Source organism: Mastomys coucha, unplaced genomic scaffold (assembly GCF_008632895.1).
Source record: "Mastomys coucha isolate ucsf_1 unplaced genomic scaffold, UCSF_Mcou_1 pScaffold20, whole genome shotgun sequence".
In the NCBI taxonomy this organism is placed as follows: Eukaryota; Metazoa; Chordata; class Mammalia; order Rodentia; family Muridae; genus Mastomys; species Mastomys coucha.
In genome coordinates, this window is record NW_022196903.1 from 3,472,530 (window position 1) to 3,493,447 (window position 20,918).

At 39.3% G+C, this 20,918-nt stretch overlaps 1 protein-coding gene across 1 annotated transcript in view; it reads left to right on the forward strand.

Moving 5' to 3' along the window:
* Positions 1-262: 262 nt before the first annotated feature.
* The window catches only part of Sdhaf3 (succinate dehydrogenase complex assembly factor 3), a 58,400-nt gene continuing 37,744 nt past the window's right edge, over positions 263-20,918 (forward strand). Inside the window, exon 1 of the mRNA XM_031381137.1 lies at positions 263-497. Coding sequence (XP_031236997.1) covers positions 324-497 — 174 coding nt within the window. The 5' untranslated portion in view covers positions 263-323. The remainder of the gene's footprint in view (positions 498-20,918) is intronic.

Consider the following 20,918-nt stretch of genomic DNA (forward strand, 5'->3'; position numbering starts at 1 on the left):
GAATGGAAACGACAACGAGTTGGCTCTGAAAGTAACAAACAACTCGCTCACACAAGACAGCATCTCTCTAGGAAACTCGAGAAATTGCAACGACTCCTCAACAGTCGTGCCTTCAGCGGAGAGGGAGCGGAGGTTTACTGTCTGCACCAAGGAAAAAAAAATCCGGGATTCCGGAAAAACAAGATTCTGTGACGGACCAAAGCAGAGGAAGGTCGCGCACGCTCTTCCGCCCGCTTTAGGGTTCACCCATAGGCCACTCCCCAGTGGGGCGGAGCCGTGCCGACCTTCTGCGCAGGCGCAGCTGGTCGAGCACGCGCGGCGCAATGCCGGGGAAGCATTTATCAAGAGTCCTGTCTTTATATAGGCGGATCTTGCAGCTACATCGGGCTCTGCCCCCGGACCTCAAAGCCCTGGGTGACCAGTACGTGAAGGACGAATTTAGGAGACATAAGACTGTTGGTCCTGGCGAGGCCCAGCGTTTCTTGAAGGAATGGGAGGCAAGTGATGCCCCCTCCCCGCCCCCTTGACCCGGACCTTTGGTTCCTCTGGTTTTCAGTACAGACACCACCTTCCTAGCTGCTCCCTATTGTCCATGCACGACCAAACAGGGCGTCTGAAATAGGCAGACTAAAGCTGGTCAAACAGCACTTCAAGCTCCGTGGTGAATCCCTCAGCTTCCCCCACCCCACAGACTCTCTGCTTGAGCAGTTTCCCTGGCGTGCAGATCAACTTTCGGAGAGTCCTGAGGGTGCCAGGTGTTAGAGGGATAAGGGTGGGATGGCTCACACGTTACTGCACCCCTGACTGTTAAGTGCTCCAAAAGTTCGGAGGCGTTTGTCCTTTACTTTGCCTTTGTAGATGACAGCCGTGTAATTAACGTGATGTCATTACTTAGCTGCCAGACTTAGAGACTTGTTTCGATCATTTGTTAATTTTTAATTGTAGGGCCTTAGTAAGCTTTCCACTTGACAGATAAATTATACAACATAGAAAAGACTTAAGGATTACATTTTGTTAAGGGGAAAATGCTGTCAGGGGTTAAACCAGGTGAACGATGTTCTTCAGGCTCTGAAGTCCTCCTGGTAACTTTTAAACATGCTCTACGCTGTTGGATAATTCTTAAGCAGATGCATGCATTTGGATTTAGTTGTTTGACTTTTCAATTTTCTTTCGTATTATTTATTTTAACTACATATTTATTTATTTGTGTGTATTGGAGGTCAGAGGCTAACCCAAGGGAGTCTGTTCTCTCCTTCCACCACATGGGCCCTGGGGATCAAACCGCAGGTTGTACGCTTGGCAGCAGGCATCTTTCTGGCTGAGCCATCTCTACGACCCTAATAAATTTTTTTTTCCTTAAGAACGAAGGATAAAAAGAGTATTGCATGATGGTGAGAGTCTTGCAGAATTCCCTCCCACTTCGTAAATATCAGGAGGCAAAAGGAATTTGGGGAGCAGAGTGCTTCTAGGTATTTTAAAGAAACTGATAAAAAGAGAATTGCATGATGGTGAGAGTCTTGCAGGATTCCCTCCCACTTCGTAAATATCAGGAGGCAAAAGGAATTTGGGGAGCAGAGTGCTTCTAGGTATTTTAAAGAAACTGCTCTGATAAAGTAGAAAGATTTTTCATACTGATAGTGGTTGAAGTGAGATTTACCTTTAAAACAACATAAAGATAAAGCTAGCGTAAAAACATTCCATTGAATTCTATAATTCTTGATTGTAGAATTATTGAAGTTTTAAGAGAGAAATTTAGAATAATAATGAAATTTAAAACTTTCTTAAAAGGCTTGGTTTATTAGATGTAATTTAGTTGGAAGGAGCTGAGGAGGTTTGATTTTTTTTTTAAATGCAAAGCACTTTAAATATACAGTTGGTATTGGAATCAGAAAAACTAGATTTAAATTTAGACCTCAGCATTTACTAAATGTCACATCAGTTAATTTTTCTAGTCTTACAGTCTGTAAAATAACAGTATTGACAGTAGGCATCTCAATGTTAGTGTATTTATTATTTTATTTTATTCTGTTTGTTTGAGACAGGGTTTCTCTGTGTATCCTTGGCTGTCCTGGAACTCACTTTGTGGACCAGGTTGGCCTGGTAATCAGAGGTCCTCATGGCTAATGCTAGTGTATTTTAAAAAGTACTTTTTATATTGTTAATTATATCAAAGGTATAATAAGGTATTAGTAAAGTCAGGTCTGTTAAGGAAGTTTGAAGTCAGACACAAAGACTCTCTCTATGCCGGGAAGAAAGTAGTCTACTTTGTGATGATCATTTGATTAAGGTTATATCTGTTGGTTGTCTTTAGAGTTCAGCGGTTTAGGGAAAGTTTATCGCCCAGAAGTTCATATGCTGACAATTTGATCCTCACTGTGGCATGTTGAGAGAGTAAGTGGAAACTGTAAGAGATGGGTCCCAATGTGAGACCATCAGCTCACTGAGGGCATCACTGATAGGGGGGCTTAATGTAGTTTCAGGAATCTTGGAAATTCTTGTTGGAGCTGGTGGTTGTAATAAAAATAAACACAAAGAAAATCCACAGCCTGAGCTCAGTGCATTGACACATGCTTGTAATCTTATGTATCTGATGGCCAAAGGCAGGGGACTTGAAAATTTAAGGGTAGCCTATGTACTTTATCAAGACCTCATCTCAAACTAAAGATCTCATCTCAAACAAGAGGCTGGGCCGACAGCTAGGCAGTTTAGTGATAGAGTATTTGCCTTTATGTGGGAGAGTGTGCGTGCACACACACACACACACACACCCCTCATCCCCAATCCTCATCCCTACTCCCTGCCTAGCCATGTGACGTATGGTCATTCCTTCTTATACACTCCCACCATGATGCAGTCAAAAGACTTTTGCCAGTGCCAAGTAGTTGCTTGTGTCATGGTCTTGGAATTCCAAACTGTGAGCTAAGTAAATGCCTCTGTTTATTACACAGGGCCATTATTTTTCCTTTTGAAGTTACTAAATATTTTGGGCCAGGAACTCTGAGGCTATACAAGTGTCCTTTTTTTTTCCTTAAACTTCCCTGATACAGCACTCATGGCTCTATGCTGGGATTGTGTCCCTGTGCTAACTTTCTGTTTCCAATATTCCATCTGACTATATTAGTTGAAACGTTTTTGTAGGGAAGAAATGGCTCATCTCTACTGGTCTAGTAGTTTAATATACCTTTTGGAATGAAGAAAAAGTGTTCTATGGAATTGGGGCCCCATAGTTGATGAATCAGCAGAAATTTAAACCTCCTATTTTAACTATCAAGAGTTCATGTAACCTTTGTAAGTCATCTGAGGTATTGTTTTTTTTTTTTTTTTTTTTTTTTTTTTTTTTTTTTTTTTTGTGTCTCTTATGTGGATCATCAGATAGAAAGAAATGACTAAGTAGCCTGTCGTGTATATTTAAAGTTTCTTTAACTTGGTATAATTGGAGTTGGATGGCATTTTGCTATTTTCAATAATTTTATGCCTCCCCTAACTTGAAGACCTCAGTTGGTTGCATTTGAGTATCACTTGTAGTTTGTTTTAGCTTCTGGGAGAAAAGGAATGAATTATTGCTCCATACTATGTGGATTGCACATGCAAGGGATGGCTGTACCAAGTGTCAGTGGGTTGCTTGGGTTCTTGCTTTATTCTGCATGTTACTCATGGCAGCCTCTGTGTGTGGTGGTTTATTGAATGGTGATGGTTTATATGATAGTGATGGCATGTAAGTTATATCTTTTAAGATGCTTTAGGGCCAGGAGGTGGTGGTGCACACCTTTAATTCTAGTCCTGGGGAAGCAGAAGCCGTTGGATCTCTTGAGTTCAAGACCAGCGTAGTCTACAGAGTGAGTTCCAAGATAACCAGAGCTACACAGAGAAACCTGTCTCAGACAACTAAAATAGGGGCTGGAGAGATGGCTCAGCGGTTAAGAGCACTGACTGCTCTTCTGAAGGTCCTGAGTTCAAACCCCAGCAACCACATGGTGGCTCACATCTGTAACAAGGTCTGTATATATTTATACATACATATATATACATATATAGTGTATATACATATATACATGGCAATCATGATGCTTAGCATCAGGGCATCCTTGCAATATAGAATGTGTATTAATGCTTTTATATCTGAGGCTGGATGTCTTTTTGAAGGAAAAGGTTTGCTGTGCTTTGGAATTGACCTGTTTAGGATGATAGGGAATGACAGACACATAAAGACAAAATGGAGATTGGGTGGATGGTGTGTCCCAATGGAGATGCACCAGCAGCCTGGGAACTCTATAGTATATTTACTATATTGATCATGGAGCTGGAGGCCAGCCCTCTAATCTCTGTAGGAGAGCAGCCTCAGGCTGAGTCATCGGGGGAGGAAGAAGTTGTGATTAACACTTTCTACACACACTACCAACATCTGAATTCTAAGCAAGGTCTTGCTGTGTGTTCCCAGGGTTCCGAGACATTGGTGTCCTTGATGAAGCCTTGATCATATCAAAAGTACACATCACTCAGGACTTAAGCTACTCTCCATGGAGGTTCATTTATGTTGTAGTTCTAAAGGGCATGGTACTGGCATTGCCATGGCCCTGGAGGTGTATGAAACCCAATAGTGGAAATACTCTGGTGGAGGGTGGGGCGATAGCAACTAATAAAAGGGGGCGGTTAGCATAGGAAAGTGAAACTCCCTCTTACTTTTAACACCCAACATGAAACTCAAATATATTGTTCAAATGAAGCAACTATAAACTTCACCATAAAAATCATTAAGTAAAATAAGTTAGATTAACATTCATATACAATCCTTTATATTAAAATTCAGTATAAAAATGTGAGATTTTGAAATTACATGTTGTATATGCACACATACATTTGTTTTAGAACCATGAATAGTATATTAATATTATGCTAGTGATATCATTTTATATTAAATCTGTAAAATTATATTTGAATTGCTGAGACAAATGGATTAGAACTCCATGCTCTTAGTAACTACTAAAAAAATCAATATATGCAATACTGATTAAATTATGACTTTTAAGGCACTTTTACTCTGGAACAATTGTTTTGGCTTGGGACCCTCATGGGACCCAGGTGAGGCAGGAAGTGAGCAAATGGGGAGATAGAAGAGGAAGAGATGCAGAGGGAGAGAAGCATGGCAGTTTGTGTGCTGTGAAGAGAGGCAGAACTGGAGGTGCAAAGGCAGTTGCTGTCCTGGCTCCTTGGGAAAGGTCAACTATACTGCCCCTCAGTAGAGCCAGTAACAAACGCAAGTACCAGTGGGCCTACTTACGCCTTCTTCCTTTGAGAAAACCAGCCACTGTATGAATGGGTGTGACTCCTAGAGCTGGGTCCTAGGCAAGGAGGAAGAGCAGGACCTGCAGAAGGGAGACCACAGCTGACTCCACACGTCCTGCTGTGTTCACTTCCCATCACTGGCATATTTACTCATCTTTCTGGTTGTGGTGGACATTCAACTATGAAACTGGACGACTATATGTTGTATTAGAGGTTTTCTGTGCTGTATTTAACTTTGCCTGAAGATGTATTTCCTTTGGAATTTTTGGGTTAGACAAACATTTAAGCATCCTACATTATGAAAGATGTCATTACTGACAGTAGCAGGGGCAGGTGCCACTACAATGAGCAAATATATGATAGAGAGATGGGAGAGAAAGAGAAGGGTACACTGTGAAGAGATGTTCAACTGGAGACTCAGGAGTGATGAGGAATAGCCTGATGTGAGTAGTCTGTGCTGCCACTCGAGGCCTTGTCTGGGTCTGAGGCCCTGCAGCAGTACTCTGTATCACTGTCCATGGCCCATGTTACCACTGGATACAGCACTCAGGATAGCACCTCCCACACTTTGCCTGGACAGCACAGTAGAGCTGACCCTGGTGGTGTGTGTGTGAGTGAACAGACAAGACGACATGAGAGCAGGAGAGCTGGCTCTCATGGTGTGGATTCAGGAGAGCCAGTCCTGCCCCTTGCTGGCTGCCACAGACAGGCAGGAGTGGTGGCCCCATCCCTGGCCTGAGCAAAGCAGAGATGGCATGGGTTGGGGAACCTAGGTAAAGGGAAGCTTCCAGGCAGACCAGCTCAGCTACTACCCAGGCCTAGTGTCAGGACTTTGAGTTAGCCAACCCCAACATCTACCTCATCTATGAACCGCTGGAGCATGTGAAGGGGCCAGAACTACAGATCCAAAGCTGCAGGATCTCTGTGACACAGGGCAACAACCTGATACCCGAGGAGTTCTGGTGAGGATCTAGTGTTGATAGTGTTGCAGAAGCCAGAGACCTTGAAACAGACCAATGACTTCTTGCAGTGAACATTCATAAGTAAAGATGTGTGGACAAGTGGGGATACTGTGAGGCATGCTGTGACTCACTTGAGCTTCCATGGTGGGTGAGATTTTCCTTTTTTTGTATCTTTATTTTTTATTTTTCCTTTAGCTGTGAGGTTGCAAGGGCTGAGGGAGCGACAGGGGGATGATTGGGATGGTGGTGCACAGTGTGAAATTCACAAAGAATAATTTTAAAAAAAGGATAAATTGTTTCACTTAATACATTGTAGTAGTTTAAATAAGAATGGTCCCCATAGATTCATGTGTTAGAGCACTTGGCCATGGGGAATGACATTATTAGGGGTGGCCTTGTTAGGGTAAGTGTGGTCTTGTTGGAGGAAATATGCTACTTTGGAGGTGGCTTTGAGGTCTTCTCTGCTCGTTATGCTGAGTGTAGCATACAATCTACTGCTGTCTTTGGATCAAGATATAGAACTCTGAGCTCCTCCTTCAGCACTTTGTCTGCCCCCACACTGCGATGCTTCTTGCCATGATGAAAATGGATTAAAACTCTGAAACTGTAAGCTAGCCCCAATTAAATGTTTTCCTTTACATTGCCATGGTCATGGTATCTCTTCACAGCAATAAAACCCAAAGTAAGACAACATACATTTAGCTTTAAAATCCTTGTTCATATTGTTAAAAACCAATGTAGAAAGACTTATGATAATAAACAGTATATGGGGCTGGAAAGATGGCTTAGTGGGTAAGGCCGCTTGACCACTTGCTGCTCTTGCAGAAGACCCAGGCTTGGTTCACAGCATCCACAAGGTGGTTCACAGTCATCTATGACACTTCTGGTCTCCATGGGCGCTGGACACACATGTACATGTACATGGTACACAGACATACATGCAAAAATAAAGATCTCCTTTGAAAAGAACACTATATTATCATTTTCTGTTCCTTAATTCATCTCTTCTTTGGGGACATTATTTGTATTATTTTGTCTGTCCAGTGTCTTGTGAGTTTTGGTAATCTTCATACTTTTGAGTAAAGCAATAAGAAGAGGCTGTAGGACTCTCCATGTGTGCAGTCATGGATGACCAGGGAATTACTTGGTGAATCGCAGAGTTTTGGTGAACCTCATTTCTGTTGGCTTTCCCCTTGACATGCAGTTACAGGTGTGGTGTTTTGAGTTCAGGTGGTTCTGATACTGAGACGTTTTCCTAAGCTGCATGCTTCCCTGCTGTCTCTGAGATGTGACTCCCTCTTCTTGTCTTCTCCAGTACCCATTCTGCCTTCTGTCTTCTAGCTTGCTGAATTCTCTTGGCTGAGTGAGTTTGTTTCTGTTTGTAGTCACTATGGATTTTCCTTAAAATGTTTTCATCCTTCAGGTTCTGTGTTGTTTTGGAAAAGAGAAGAGATGTAAGGTCCTGTCATTTCTCCAGCCTGCCATTTTTCCCTGGGGACCTTGAGTCTTCATTTTAATGGTGAAGAAGATAAACTTTACTTAAGAAGATGGTATGGCTTATAGAAATAAAATAACTGAATGATGAAGAGCTGTGTTTTTACCTCAAGAAAGTCTACCTTAGGTTTCGGAAATTAATATTTTCAAAAACTATTGAACTTTTGCAGTATAAAACGATGGGTTTTTTTCTTGACTCTTTATCAGCCAAAATTTGTCTTTTTTTCTCTTTCTTGAGGGAAAGGTAACTCCAAAATCATTATTTTCTATACATTTGACATGATGTCTCATAACCAATATTTAAATACTTTAATAATTTTTATTTGTGTATATTGTGAGTTGATTTTGCCTCTCATTTGCACTTTAAAGGTATGTTTTCAGTAATGTAACAAAAACTTGCTGGTGTATAAATGTTAAACTATCATATTGACTGTATTTTTTTGTGTAAATTTTTGAATTGTTTTTTTAAACCTCTGGTCTCAGTAGAAAAACAATGTAGTTTGTGCTTGAAATTAGTTGCAAGCCAGAAAGTGTGTTTTTTTTTCTTATAGAATACTAAGTATCATGAGATATCTTAACCTGTCTAGTCAAATGGCTTAATCTAGTGTACATTCTTCGTAGGCTGTCTTGTTTTTTATTTTTCTTTCACATTTTGTATTAATTTTGAGGACATGTTTTATACCAATAGATAGACAGTAAAATATATTTTAAAATACAATCAGATTTAATAAAATTTTGTAACTTTTGAATTTAAAAATAAGGGAAATGGAGTGTAGTTGAAGTTAATATAATGTATGGTTGATGGCATTAATATTAAAAAAGCTTACTTAACTTATTAGAAAAAAACCACATTTTCAATGTAAAACATTGAGCAAAGGGGAGTCTAACAGACCATTTTTATTTCTATACAAATATGTAAATTGTATTGCGTGGTTATAGTACAAATAAGATAGCTGTCCACCAGTAGAAAAGAACTCTAACATAGCTATAAGCTGGGTGGGTAGAAGGCAGCTATTAAAAAAAGGTTTTTGAAGAATGAATAATGTGGAACTACTCATTGTATAACTACGTGTAAACAATGTTTATCTCTGATTGATAAGATGAAGGAGGCTTTTAATTTTTTTCTAGATTGTCTCCAAATAGCACAATCCTTTGGGAATCATAAAGTATTACTTGACCCGGATGGGGATGTAAGTGCTTTCCTTTAATCCCAGCACTCAGGAAGTGGGGGCAGGTGGATCTCTGTGAGTTCAAGGCCAGTCTGGTATACAGAGCTAGTTCCAAGACAGTCAAGGCTACACAGAGAAACCCTGTCTCAAGAAAAAAAAAATGTTACTTTAAAATGCAGCCAAATATACTCAATTTTGTAACCAGTTTTGATTCTTTAAAGCCTTGAGTCAGATTCACTCAGTGAACCAAATACCAACATTCAACAAAGTATTTCTTACTTTTGTTCTCTTATTTTCTATGCTAATCTTGGAGTTTTCATTTTGTATACACATACAAGCTGATACCTCTCAGACCCAGAAGGCTAAGTTAATCGGCTTAATCTATTAACAGATATAGCAATAATGTTAAGCAAAAGTGGCTGACATTAAAACATAGGATTGACATAAAACAGTGCTATGTAGTTTTATGATTTCTTGCTGAGTTTTAGAAATGAAATGTAATTCTACACATGTGTATCTTCAAATTAAACTGTTTTATGCTTACCTTATCATTAGAATAAGCATTTAAAGTATATAGGTAATATTTAAGTATATTATAATCTCCCAATAATTTAGTTTAGTAATAAGTGCATTTAGTTGTCTTACTTTTTAAAAAGTTTTGTAGTACAACAGTGAGGTAGGGTGGGGGGGTGTCCACTAATATTTGTTTTGTCTTGTGAACATGTGTTAACATGCTCCCTTTGTGGCTTAGAAACTGGTAGTAGGCTTAGGGAAAAGACTCGAAACGGGCATAGGTCACCCCAAAGATCTGCTATTATAGATCAGACTTTACCAGGATACTCAAAGATGTTGGATTATTGGTCTCAGACTCATGCTAGTTAAGCATATATAATAATGAAATATAAACTGAGTTGCTAATTGCCTCTTCCTGATGGGGAACTCGTGAAGAGCGCATTCATATCTAGAATCAGAATATTTGCCTTCACTTCAAGGGGATCCTTCTCAGAGGTATCTCAAAACAAAGTATTATTTTAGATTTCTAAAGACTAATAAGGAGTATACAGTGAATGTTACAAAACAGCCCTTTGGGATCTGGAGCTGTACCTGTTACCTGTAATCAAAGACATTAATATGTTTGCTGGTAAAAAGTTGACTATTCACAGTAAATGTAGTGAATAAAGACCTCGTGTTCAGTTATGTCAGAATTTACTGCTATATCTAAAAGCATCTTTGTTTTTCAGGATTTCTTTGACTTTAAATTTGTAAAAGAGGGATTGTGGACCTTTGTTCTGCTTCCTGGGAGACTGGTTTAGTGTCTACACAGTTACCTAATGAGCAAGAAATTCAAATAAGAGAAGCAGAGTAGGCCGGAGAACATACCCGTCAGGCCTCACTGCGTCTGCAGTAGCAAAGGATCCCGAGGCTTCAGCACCCTCTTTTCCCTAGGCAGTTCTGGACTCATACTGATGTTTTCTCTCAATCCTGTGTTTTAATGTCAGCCACTTTTGCTTGACATTATTGCTATATCTGTTAACAGATTAAGCCAATTAACTCAGCCTTCTGGGTCTGAGAGGTATCAGTTTATTCTCTTTGTGTGCAGATTTAATTAGCTTAATTCCTAAGGGAGGATCATATTTGCCTTGTTTACAAGTCTGTGCTGCCCTCACTCCTGTCACTGTAAGTGAGGCATGTCTAAAGAAAAGGCGTGCTTTGCTTTTTAAGTTCTAAAAACACTGAAGTGTTCATGCTTTATTTGCATTGGTTTTAAAAATACCTGAAGTTTCAGGACTTTGGTTACTTCGGGCCACTTCACATTGCTGCCAGTGAACAGGTCTATAGATTGCTTAAAAACTATCCCACATAATTAAAAAAAAACCATATACTTTGTATCCTGCCTTTGTATACAAAACTCAGAATGGTGGTAGATGGCATAGCAAAAACATATTTCTAAAAACAGCCATAGTGGTTACATGAATGTCATGAGTACTTGTCCAGCTTCAAACAATATAGTTTGAACTGTGAACTCTCTAAAAGACAGTGAATTGTCTAAAGCACAACCTGGAGAGTTTGTCTGTGTCACTTATTCATTTATACCCTGCCCATATATATATTTATATATATATATATATATATATATATGTATGTATATATGTGTGTGTATATATATATATATATGTGTGTATACATATATACATATATATATGTATATGTGTATGTTTACACATATACATATGTACACATACATATATACACACATACATACATACATACATACATATATCTGCACACGCCATTGGTAACTGCAGAACTTGCAGGCCATAACATTGCTTAACAACATTGTAACTGCAGATACACACATGCAATTGGTAACTTTAGAACACTTAGGCAGTAACAACAATTAACGCTCTTAGCTGAAGATATATACACTGCATTGGTAACTTGAGAACTTGTAGGCAATAACAGTGGTTAACACTTTTAAAGGAGTTTTGTAATGGTCTTTGCGTTTCTTTAGAAGGCTAAGAGAAAAGTACACAAGCCAAAAGAATTTCTTACTGTAAAATGTTTGGATGTGCACCTTTGAGGGTCGTTCAGGGGGCTCATAACACTTGGCACATTTGATTCAAATTGCTGATTTCTAGAACACTTCTAGAAACTGCAGTGTGATCATACTTACATTATGAAGTTAAGGTGAGCAGAAATACCTTCTTAGAGGCTCCAACTCCATGGACTTACACGGAAACAGGTGATTGCTTTGTTTCTTCACAACTACTCCCCAGACTTTTGTTTTTTCTTTGTCTTTGTCATCATGGTTTTCAGCTTACTGCAGCCTTGGCATTTTCTGGTCCTGTCATCACTGTTGTCCTCACAACATCTATGCTTGCTGGTCCTTGTCATCACCGTTGTCCTCACAGCATCTATGCTTGCTGGTCCTTGTCATCACTTTTGTCCTCACAGCATCTATGCTTGCTGGTCCTGTCATCACTGTTGTGCTCACAGCATCTATCCTTGCTGGTCCTTGTCATTACCGTTGTCCTCACAACATCTATGCTTGCTGGCCCTTGTCATCACCGTTGTCCTCACAACATCTATGCTTGCTGGCCCTTGTCATCACCGTTGTCCTCACAGCATCTATGCTTGCAGTGGTTTTGTCCCTGTCATACTTGTTTTCTCACATCACTTCCTTATTGTACAGCCACATTTTGCTGTCATTCATGTTGTGAATTCTTTGGTATGTACTGGGGATGGCAGGGATTGTGCATTCGTTGGCAAGTTGGAATGCTGAAAAGAACAGGAAGGAGCCAGGCATGATGATCTGTGTCCTTAGGGTCCTCCTCCTTGTCTCTCTTTAGCTGGTTAGTCCACAATACTTCATTTCTAAATCATCAAATTTGGATTGTTTTTTCTAGGCACAGCCTTCTACCTCCTTAGAGTTTTTCTTAAAAACAGTAACTGCGGAATCTCTAGGTTTCATTTTTTCCCTGTATTTCTTGATTGTGTGGGGTCAAATTTCCACATTGACTCCACTCTTTGAAATTCCTCCACTATATTTTTAAAGATGAATTTTACAGGTTGATAAAGATGACTATAGGATAATCATGTGACCAAACCATCCTAAATATAGATCTTTATGCCCTTTTCAGCCATTGTATTTAATCCATTAGCTTCTGCTGCTACCTTTCTCACCATATTGGGACAAAGACTATTAGTAGGAGTTTTCAAAGTTTGATATGCATGTAAGTAACTTAAACAAGAATATTTATGAAAGACTGATTATAAATTATTTTTTGAGGGGAATAGAACTTCTAGGTATACTAGAATAATTACTGTTTAAGCAAGTTATTTGTGAATCCTTTTTAAAATGAATAATCAACCCATTCTTTCTTTCTTTGTGTAAAAGTCATTTGCATATATCAGAATTGTTTTAAAGAAGGTATGCCTGCGAATGTTGATGCATGTGTCTAGAAAGAAGAAAATTTAATTTTTGTTTGATGCAAAGAACAAGTTAAGATTTGGTGGTTGATAAGTGAGCCACACCACATTATTTTAACTCCATTGTAGTTTGAAGGTTTTGTGACTGGGTTAGTGTCCCAGTCTCTCCATTGGGAATCTTGCTTGATTGCAGGAGATGGCCCCTTTAGGCTCCATATCCTCCGTTGTTAGGAATTTTAGCTAGGGTCACCCTCATAGATTGCCCTATACTTCTAGCTTGTTCCAGAGATGTCTCCTCCCTTCCCCCACCCCATTTCTGTTGTCTCTAGTGCTCTCTTTCCATCTTCCCCACATCTGATCCCTCCTGTTTCCAATCCCACCTCCACCTCTGTTCAGTCCCCCACCCACCCACCCATGATGTCTATTCTATTTCTCCTTCTCAGTGAGAATCACACATCTCCTTATTACTTAGCATCTTTGGATCTGTGGATTGTAGCATGGTTATCTTTTATGGATATTAACTACTTACAAGTGAGTACATACTATGTTTGTCTTTCTGGGTCTCGGTTACTTTATTCAGGAAAATCTTTTCTAGTTCCATTTGCCTGCAAAATTTATAATGTTTTTGTTTTTAATAGCTGTATAGTTTTCTGTTGTATAAATGAACCATATTTTCTGTATCCATTCTTCAGTTGAGGGACATATGGGTTGTTTCCAATTTCTGGATATTATTAATAAAGCTGCTGTGAACATAGTTGAGCAGGTGTCCTTGCGGGAGAATGGAACATCTTTTGTGTATATGCCCAGGAGAAGTATAGCTGGATCTTGAAGTAGATCTATTCCCAGTTTTCTGAGAAACTGTCAAATTGATTTCCAAAGTGGCTGTACATGTTTGCACTCCCACCAGCAATGGAGGGCTGTTCCCCTTGCTCCATAATCCTTGCCAGCATGAGCTGTAGCTTGAGTTTTTGATATTAGCTATTCTGATAGGTGTAAGATAGAATCTCAGAGTTGTTTTGATTTGCATTTCCCTGATGGCTAAGGATGTTGAACATTCCTTTAAGTGCTTACCAGTCAGTAGAGAGTCCTCTGTTGACAAATTTCTGTTTAGATCTGTACCCCACTTTTAAAAATTGGATTATCTTGGTTGTTGATGTCTAACTTCTTGAGTTCGTTATATACTTTGGATATTAGCTCTCTGTTGGTTGTGGGGTTCGTGAAGATCTTCTCCCATTCTGTAGGCTGCAGTTTTGTCCTTTTGACAGTACTCTTTGCCTTACGAAAGCGTTTCAGTTTTGTGAGGTCCCATTTAATTAATTGTTGATCTTAGTGCCTGAGCTCTGGTGTTCAGTTCATGAAGATGCCTCCTGTGTCAGTGCATTCAAGGCTCTTCCCCACCTTTTCTTCTATCAGGTTTAGTGTATCTAGTTTTAGGTTGAAGTCTTTAGTCTACTTGGTTTTGAAGATGCTTTCATTTTTCCATTGTATAGTTTTGGCGTCCTTGTCAAAAATCAAGTGTCCATAGATTTGTGGATTTACTTCTGGGTCTTCAATTCAATTGCATTTGTTAGTCTGTCTGTTTTTATGGCAATACCATGCATGCTTTTTGTTGTTGTTGTTGTGTTTGTTTGTTTGCTTTGTTTGGTTTTGATTTATGTTGCTCTGCAGTCCAGCTTGAAATCAAGAATGGTGGATACCTCCAGGAGTTCTCTTTTATTGTATAGGATTGCTTTAGCTATCCTGGGTTTTTTGTTTTTTCATATGAAATTGAGAATTGTTCTTTCAAGGTGTGTAAAGAATTGTGTTGCAATTTTGATGGGAATTGCATTGAATGTGTAGATTGCTTTTGGAAGGTGGCCATTTTTACTATGTTAATCCTACCAATCCATGAATATGGGAGATCTTTCCATCTTCTGAGATCTTACTCAATTTCTTTCTTTAGTGACTTAAGTTTTTTGTTATATAGGCTTTCACTTGCTTGGTTAGAGTTACACTAAGATATTTTATATTTATATTTTATAGGGTGTTGTTTCCCTAATTTCTTTCTCAACCCTTTTATCATATATATATATATATATATGTATATATATATATATATATATACATATATATATATATATATATAGGAAGGTTACTGATTTTTTTTTTGAGTTAATTTTGTGTCCAACCACTTCAATGATGGTATTTATCTTAGGGTTTTACTGCAGTGAACAGATACAACTCTTATAAGACAACTCTTATAAGGACAATATTTAATTGGGACTGACTTACAGGTTCAGAGGTTCAGTCCATTATTATCAAGGCAGGAGAATGGCAGTGTCTCAGAAGGCATGGTGCAGGAGGAGCTGAGAGTTATGTATCTTCGTCTGAAGCCTGCTAGGAGAAGACTGGCTTCCAGGTAGATAGAACTAGGGTCTAAAAGCCCAAGCCCACAGTGACAGACTTCCTCCAACAAGGCCACAACTCCTAGTCATGCCACTCTTTGTGCCAAGGGTATTCAGACCAGGACATTCCACTCCTTGGCCTCCATAGGCTTGTTCAAACATATGAGTCTGTGGGGGCCATACCTAAACATAAGTATGTCAAAATATATTTAGTCCAACTTCAAAAGTCCCCATAGTATATAGCAGTCTCAACAGTGTTAAAAGTCTAAAGTTTAAAGTCTTTCTTGAGATTCATCCAATCACTTAACTGTAATCTGCAAAGTAAGACAGGAAACCAGCTGGGCAAACACCAGCCTCTGCATCTCCATGGCTGATGACAAAGAGGTCTTCACATCTCCAATCCTTTCTCATCTGTGTTGACTGCACAAACTTCTTTCTCCTGGGCTGGTTCCACACCCTGTTAGCAGCTTTTCTCAGCAGATATCCCATGGCTCTGACATCTCAAACATCTTGGGGTCTCTGAGGTAACTTTGGCATTACAGCTTCTTATTCCAATGTCTAGGATCCACAGATGATCTTCTAGTCTCCTCCAAAGGGCTTGGGTCATATCTCCAGCTCTGCTCTCGGTAGCACGATAGGCCCTGGTTGACTGCACTCCACTGCTGTTGCTGTTCTTGGTAATGATCCCATGGTACTGGCATCTCCAATACACTGGGGTCTTCTACTGCAACTAGGCTTCACCAATAGCTTCCCATAAGCTCTCTTCATGGTGCTGAGCCTCAGCTTCTTTGTATGATCTCTTCAGTCCTGGGCTGTCAATGCAACTAAGGTTGTACCTTCACTAATGGCCTTCCCTGACCTCTCACAGTATGAAGCCTCAGCTGCTCTCCATGACTCTTTCATACCTTCAAAAGTAGTATGACCTGGGTGACTCCTACATATCACCAAGTCCAGCTATAGCATGAGAGACAACCTTAGCTATCTCTGGAACACAGCCTCTGTGGTCTCAGAAAACACTTCCCAGAAGATTTCACCTCAATGATGCTGGTCTCTTCTTAATTACTACTAATTTCTTAGCTCCAGCCAACTAGAATCAATTGTCCCAGTGGTCCCTTCTATTGTGGTCTTTAAAGCCAGGGTCACATGGCTGAAGCTGCCAAGTTCTGCTGCTTGCTGTGACTGTAACATAGTCCATTGTTTTATTACATTACCATCAGCTTTCTGTTTTCCAACTTCTTCACTGCCTAAGCTTCACTGTCCTGGAACTTTCTCTGTAGATTGACCTTGAAATCAGAGATCTGTATGGCTCTGTCTCCTGAAGGCTGGGGTCATAGGCATGGACCTGGACTTAAGCTTTTCTCTACTTGGAACTTGCTCTATACCAGGCTGGCCTTGAACTCAGAGATCTGCTTACCTCTGTGTCTTGGGATTAAAGATGTGTAACTATCAAGCTTGGACCTAAGCTTAGCTCCGTGAGATCTTGCCCCAAAGTCATCACTCTCTTAATCTGTTTATCTCCTTAAACATAGGATTCAGCTCCATTTCGCTTCCTGGTGTCCCCTTATTACTTGAATCATATTTTTACATTCTTTTCTTTTTAAGTTTTGTGTTAGTCAGGGTTTCTATTCCTGCACAAACATCATGACCAAGAAGCAAGTTGGGGAGGAAAGGGTTTATTTAGCTTACTTCCACATTGCTGTTGATGAGGAAGTCAGGACTGGAACTCAAGCAGGTCAGGAAGCAGGAGCTGACACAGAGGCCATGGAGGGATGTTTCTTACTGACTTGCTTCCTCTGGCTTGCTCAGCCTGCTTTCTTATAGAACCCAAGACTTCCAGCCCAGGGATGGCACCACCCACAAGGGGCCCTACCCCCTTGATCACTAATTGAGAAAATGCCCCACAGCTGGGTCTCGTGGAGGCACTTCCCCAACTGAAGCTCCCTTTTCTGTGACAACTCTAGCCTGTGTCAACTTGACACACAAAAGCAGCCAGTACAAACTTGCTATGCTTTATCAAAAAGCTCTTTATGAGAGTAATCCAAAGGTCAAAGTCTGTGCTAGGCTTTTCTGAGACTTCCTTTTGTCAATGCAATTAACCAAAATCTCTTTACCTTAGCTTCAAGCTAACTCTTTGGACAATGGCAAAAAGCAACAACATTCTTCACCAAAAGATCACAAGAACAGTCTCTGGCCACATATTAAAATTCTTCTCTGGAACCTCTAGAGCTAGGCTTCCATAGTTCAGATCACCCTCAGCACACATTCTTCCCTATTCCTACTAGGATAGCATTCTACTGCTTTCTAAATCCAAAGTCCGCAAATCCATATTCTTCCAAATAAAAACATGGTCAGAACTATCACAGCAATAAATAAACCAGTCCTGGCCACCAACTTGTTTTACTGCTGTGAACAGACTCTTGTGGCCAAGGCAACTCTTACGAGGACAACATTTAATTGGGGCTGGCTTGCAGGTTCAGAGGTTCAGTCCATTATCATCAAGGCATTAGCATGGCAGGATCCAGGCAGGCATGGCGCAGGAAGAGCTGAGAGTTCTACATCTTCTCTAAAGCCTGCTAGGAGAAGACTGGCTTCCAGGTAGATAGGATATGTGCCCACAGTGACACACATCCTCCAGCAAGGTCACACTTCCAAATAATGCCACTCCTTGCTAGGCATATTCAAACCACCATAGTGTTTATCAGCTGCAGGAGTTCCCTGGTAGAATTTTGGTGGTCACTTTGTGACCATCATATCTGTGAACAGTGATACTTTGACTTCTTCCATTCTAACCCCTTAGTCTTCCTTAGTTGTCTTATTGTTTTAGCTAAAACTTCAAAAACTAACTATATTAAATAGGTATGGAGGAAATGGACAACCTTGTCTTGTCCCTCATTTTAGTGGAATTGCTTTTAAGTTTTTCTCCATCAATTTGATGTTGGCTATAGGCTTGCTGCATTTTGCCTTTAATATGTTTAGGTATGTGACTTATATCCCTGATCTTGCTAGGATTTTTATCATGAAGGGGTATTGGAGTCTTTCAAAGGCTTTTTCAGCATCTAATGAGATGATCATGTGGCTTTTTTTTCTTTCAGTTTGTTTATATGGTGAATTACATCGATGGGTTTTTGTATGTCGAACCATCCCTGCATCTTTGGAGTGAAGCCTACTTGATCATGGTGGATGATCTTTTTGATGTGTTCTTGGATTTGGTTTTCGAGTGTTCTGTTGAATATTTTTGCATCAGTGTTCATAAGGGAAACTGGTCTGAAAATTTTTTTCTTTGTTGAATCTGTGTGGTTTAGGTATCTGAGTGACTGTGGTGTCATAAAAATGCATTTGACAATGTTTTTTTCTGTTTCTGTTTTGTGAAATAACTTGACGATTATTGGTATTAGGTTTTCTTTGAAAGGCTGGTAGAATTTTGTGCTAAAACCATCTGGAGCTGGACTTTTTGTTGGTTGGGAGACTTTTAATGACTGCTTCTATTTTCTTAGGGGTTATTAGGTCTATTTAAATTGTTTATCTAATCTTCATTTAACTTTGGTTAAGTGGTATATCTATTGAGAAAATTGCACATTTTTTCCCCAGATTTTCTGATTTTTAGTTTTCCAATTAGGTTTTTGAAGTATGCCCTAATGATTCTTTGGATTTCATCAGTGTCTGTCATTATGTCTCCCTTCTCATTTCTGGTTTTGTTAATTTGGATATTTTCTCTCTGTCTTTTAGTTAGTTTGGTTAAAGGTTTCATCTATCGTATTCATTTTCTCAAAGAACCAACTCTTGGTTTCTTTGATTCTTTGTATTGTTCTCTTTGTTTGTTTTATTGATTTCAACCCTTAGTTTGATTATCTCCTGCTCTCTCTACCTCTTGGGTGTGTTTGGTTCTTTTTGTTCTAGGGAATTCAAGTGTGCTGTTAAGTCCTTAATATGAGATCACACTGATCTCTTTAATGAAGGCACTCAGTGTTATGATCTTTCCTCTTAACACTGATTTCATTGGCTCCCATAAATCTGTGTGTTGTGCATTTGTTTTCATTGAATTCTAGAAAACCTTTAATTTCTTTATTTCTTCCTTGATCCAGTGATCATTGAGTAGAGTTGTTAAGTTTCCATGAGTTGTAGGCTTTTGTGTTCTTCAAGGCCAGCTTTAATCCATGGTGGTTTGATAGAATACAGGGAGTTATTTCAGTTTTCTTGTATCTGTTGAGACTTACTTGTGCTTTACTATACATCATTAATTTTGTAGAAGGTTCTGTGAGGTGCTGAGAAGAAGGTATATTCTTTTGTGTTTGGGTGAAGTATTCTGTAGCTATGTTAGGTTCATTTGAATCATAATGTCTATTAGTTCCATTATTTCTCTGTTTAGTTTCGATCTGGATGACCTATCCATTGGTGAGAGTGGGGTGTTGCATTCTCCAACTATTAATGTGTGAGGTTTGATGTGTGGTTTAAACTTTAGTGGTGTTTCTTTCACACATGTTGGTACTCTTCTATCTGGAGCATAAATCCTGAGAATCAAGATGTAATCTTGATGGATTTTTCCTTTGGAAAGTATGAAGTGTTCTTCCCCATCTCTTTTGACTAATTTTACTTGGTACATCTATTTTGTTAGATATTAGAATGGCTACACCAGTTTGCTCCTTGGGTCTCTTTGCTCAGAAAATATTTTTTCAGCCCTTTCTTTACTCTGAGGTAATCTCTAACACTGAAGTTGAGTTGTGTTACTTTTATGCAGCAGAATGATGAATCCTGCTTATGCATCTACTCTGTTAGCTTGTGTCTTTGTATTTGGGAATTGAGTCCACTGAAATTGAGAGATATTAATGACCAATAATTGTTAATTCCTCTTATTTCAATATTGGTGGTGGTTTTATGTGTGTGCATGTGTGTGTGTGTGTGCTTGTGTGTGTGTGTGTGCGCGTGCACGCGTGTGTTTGTGATCCAACCCTTCTTGGATTCTGTGGTGTGAAAATATTCCCTATGTTTTTGCAGGGTATAGTTCACATCTTTGGGTTGGAGTTTTTTCTTCTAGTATCTTCTGTAGGGCTTGATTTATGTTCAAATCTGATCATAGCACGGTGTATCTTGTTTTCTCCATTTATTGTGATTGAAAGTTTTGATGGATATAGTAGTCTGGGCTGGCATCTGTAGTCTCTTATGAGTATGCAGGGTTCTTAGAATCTCTGTTGAGAATTCAGGTGTCATTCTGATATGCTAATTGGCCCCTTTCCCTTGCAGCTTTTAATATTCTTTCTTTGTTCTGTACAATGAGTGCTTTAATTATTATGTGGCAGGAGAACTTTCTTTTTTTGGTCAATCTCTTTGGTGTTCTCTAAACTTCTTATATGCTTATAGGCATCTCTCTCTTTTTTTTCTGGTTTTTCGAGACAGGGTTTGGCATCTCTTTCTTTAGGTTAGAGAAATTTTCTTCTATGATTTAGTTGAGAATATTTTCTGGTCCTTTGAGTTAGGAATCTTCTTTTATTTCTATTATTTTTAGTTCTTTTTTTTTTTTCTCATAGTGTCTCAGATTCCCTGGATGTTTTGTGTGAGGAACTTTTAATTTCTTCTATTGTATTTTCTACAACTGAGATTCTCTCTTCAATCTCTTGTATTCTGTTGGTGATACTTGTATCTATAGTTCTGTTTGCTTACCTAGGTTTTCCATCTCCAGGATTCCGAGTTTGTGCTTTGTT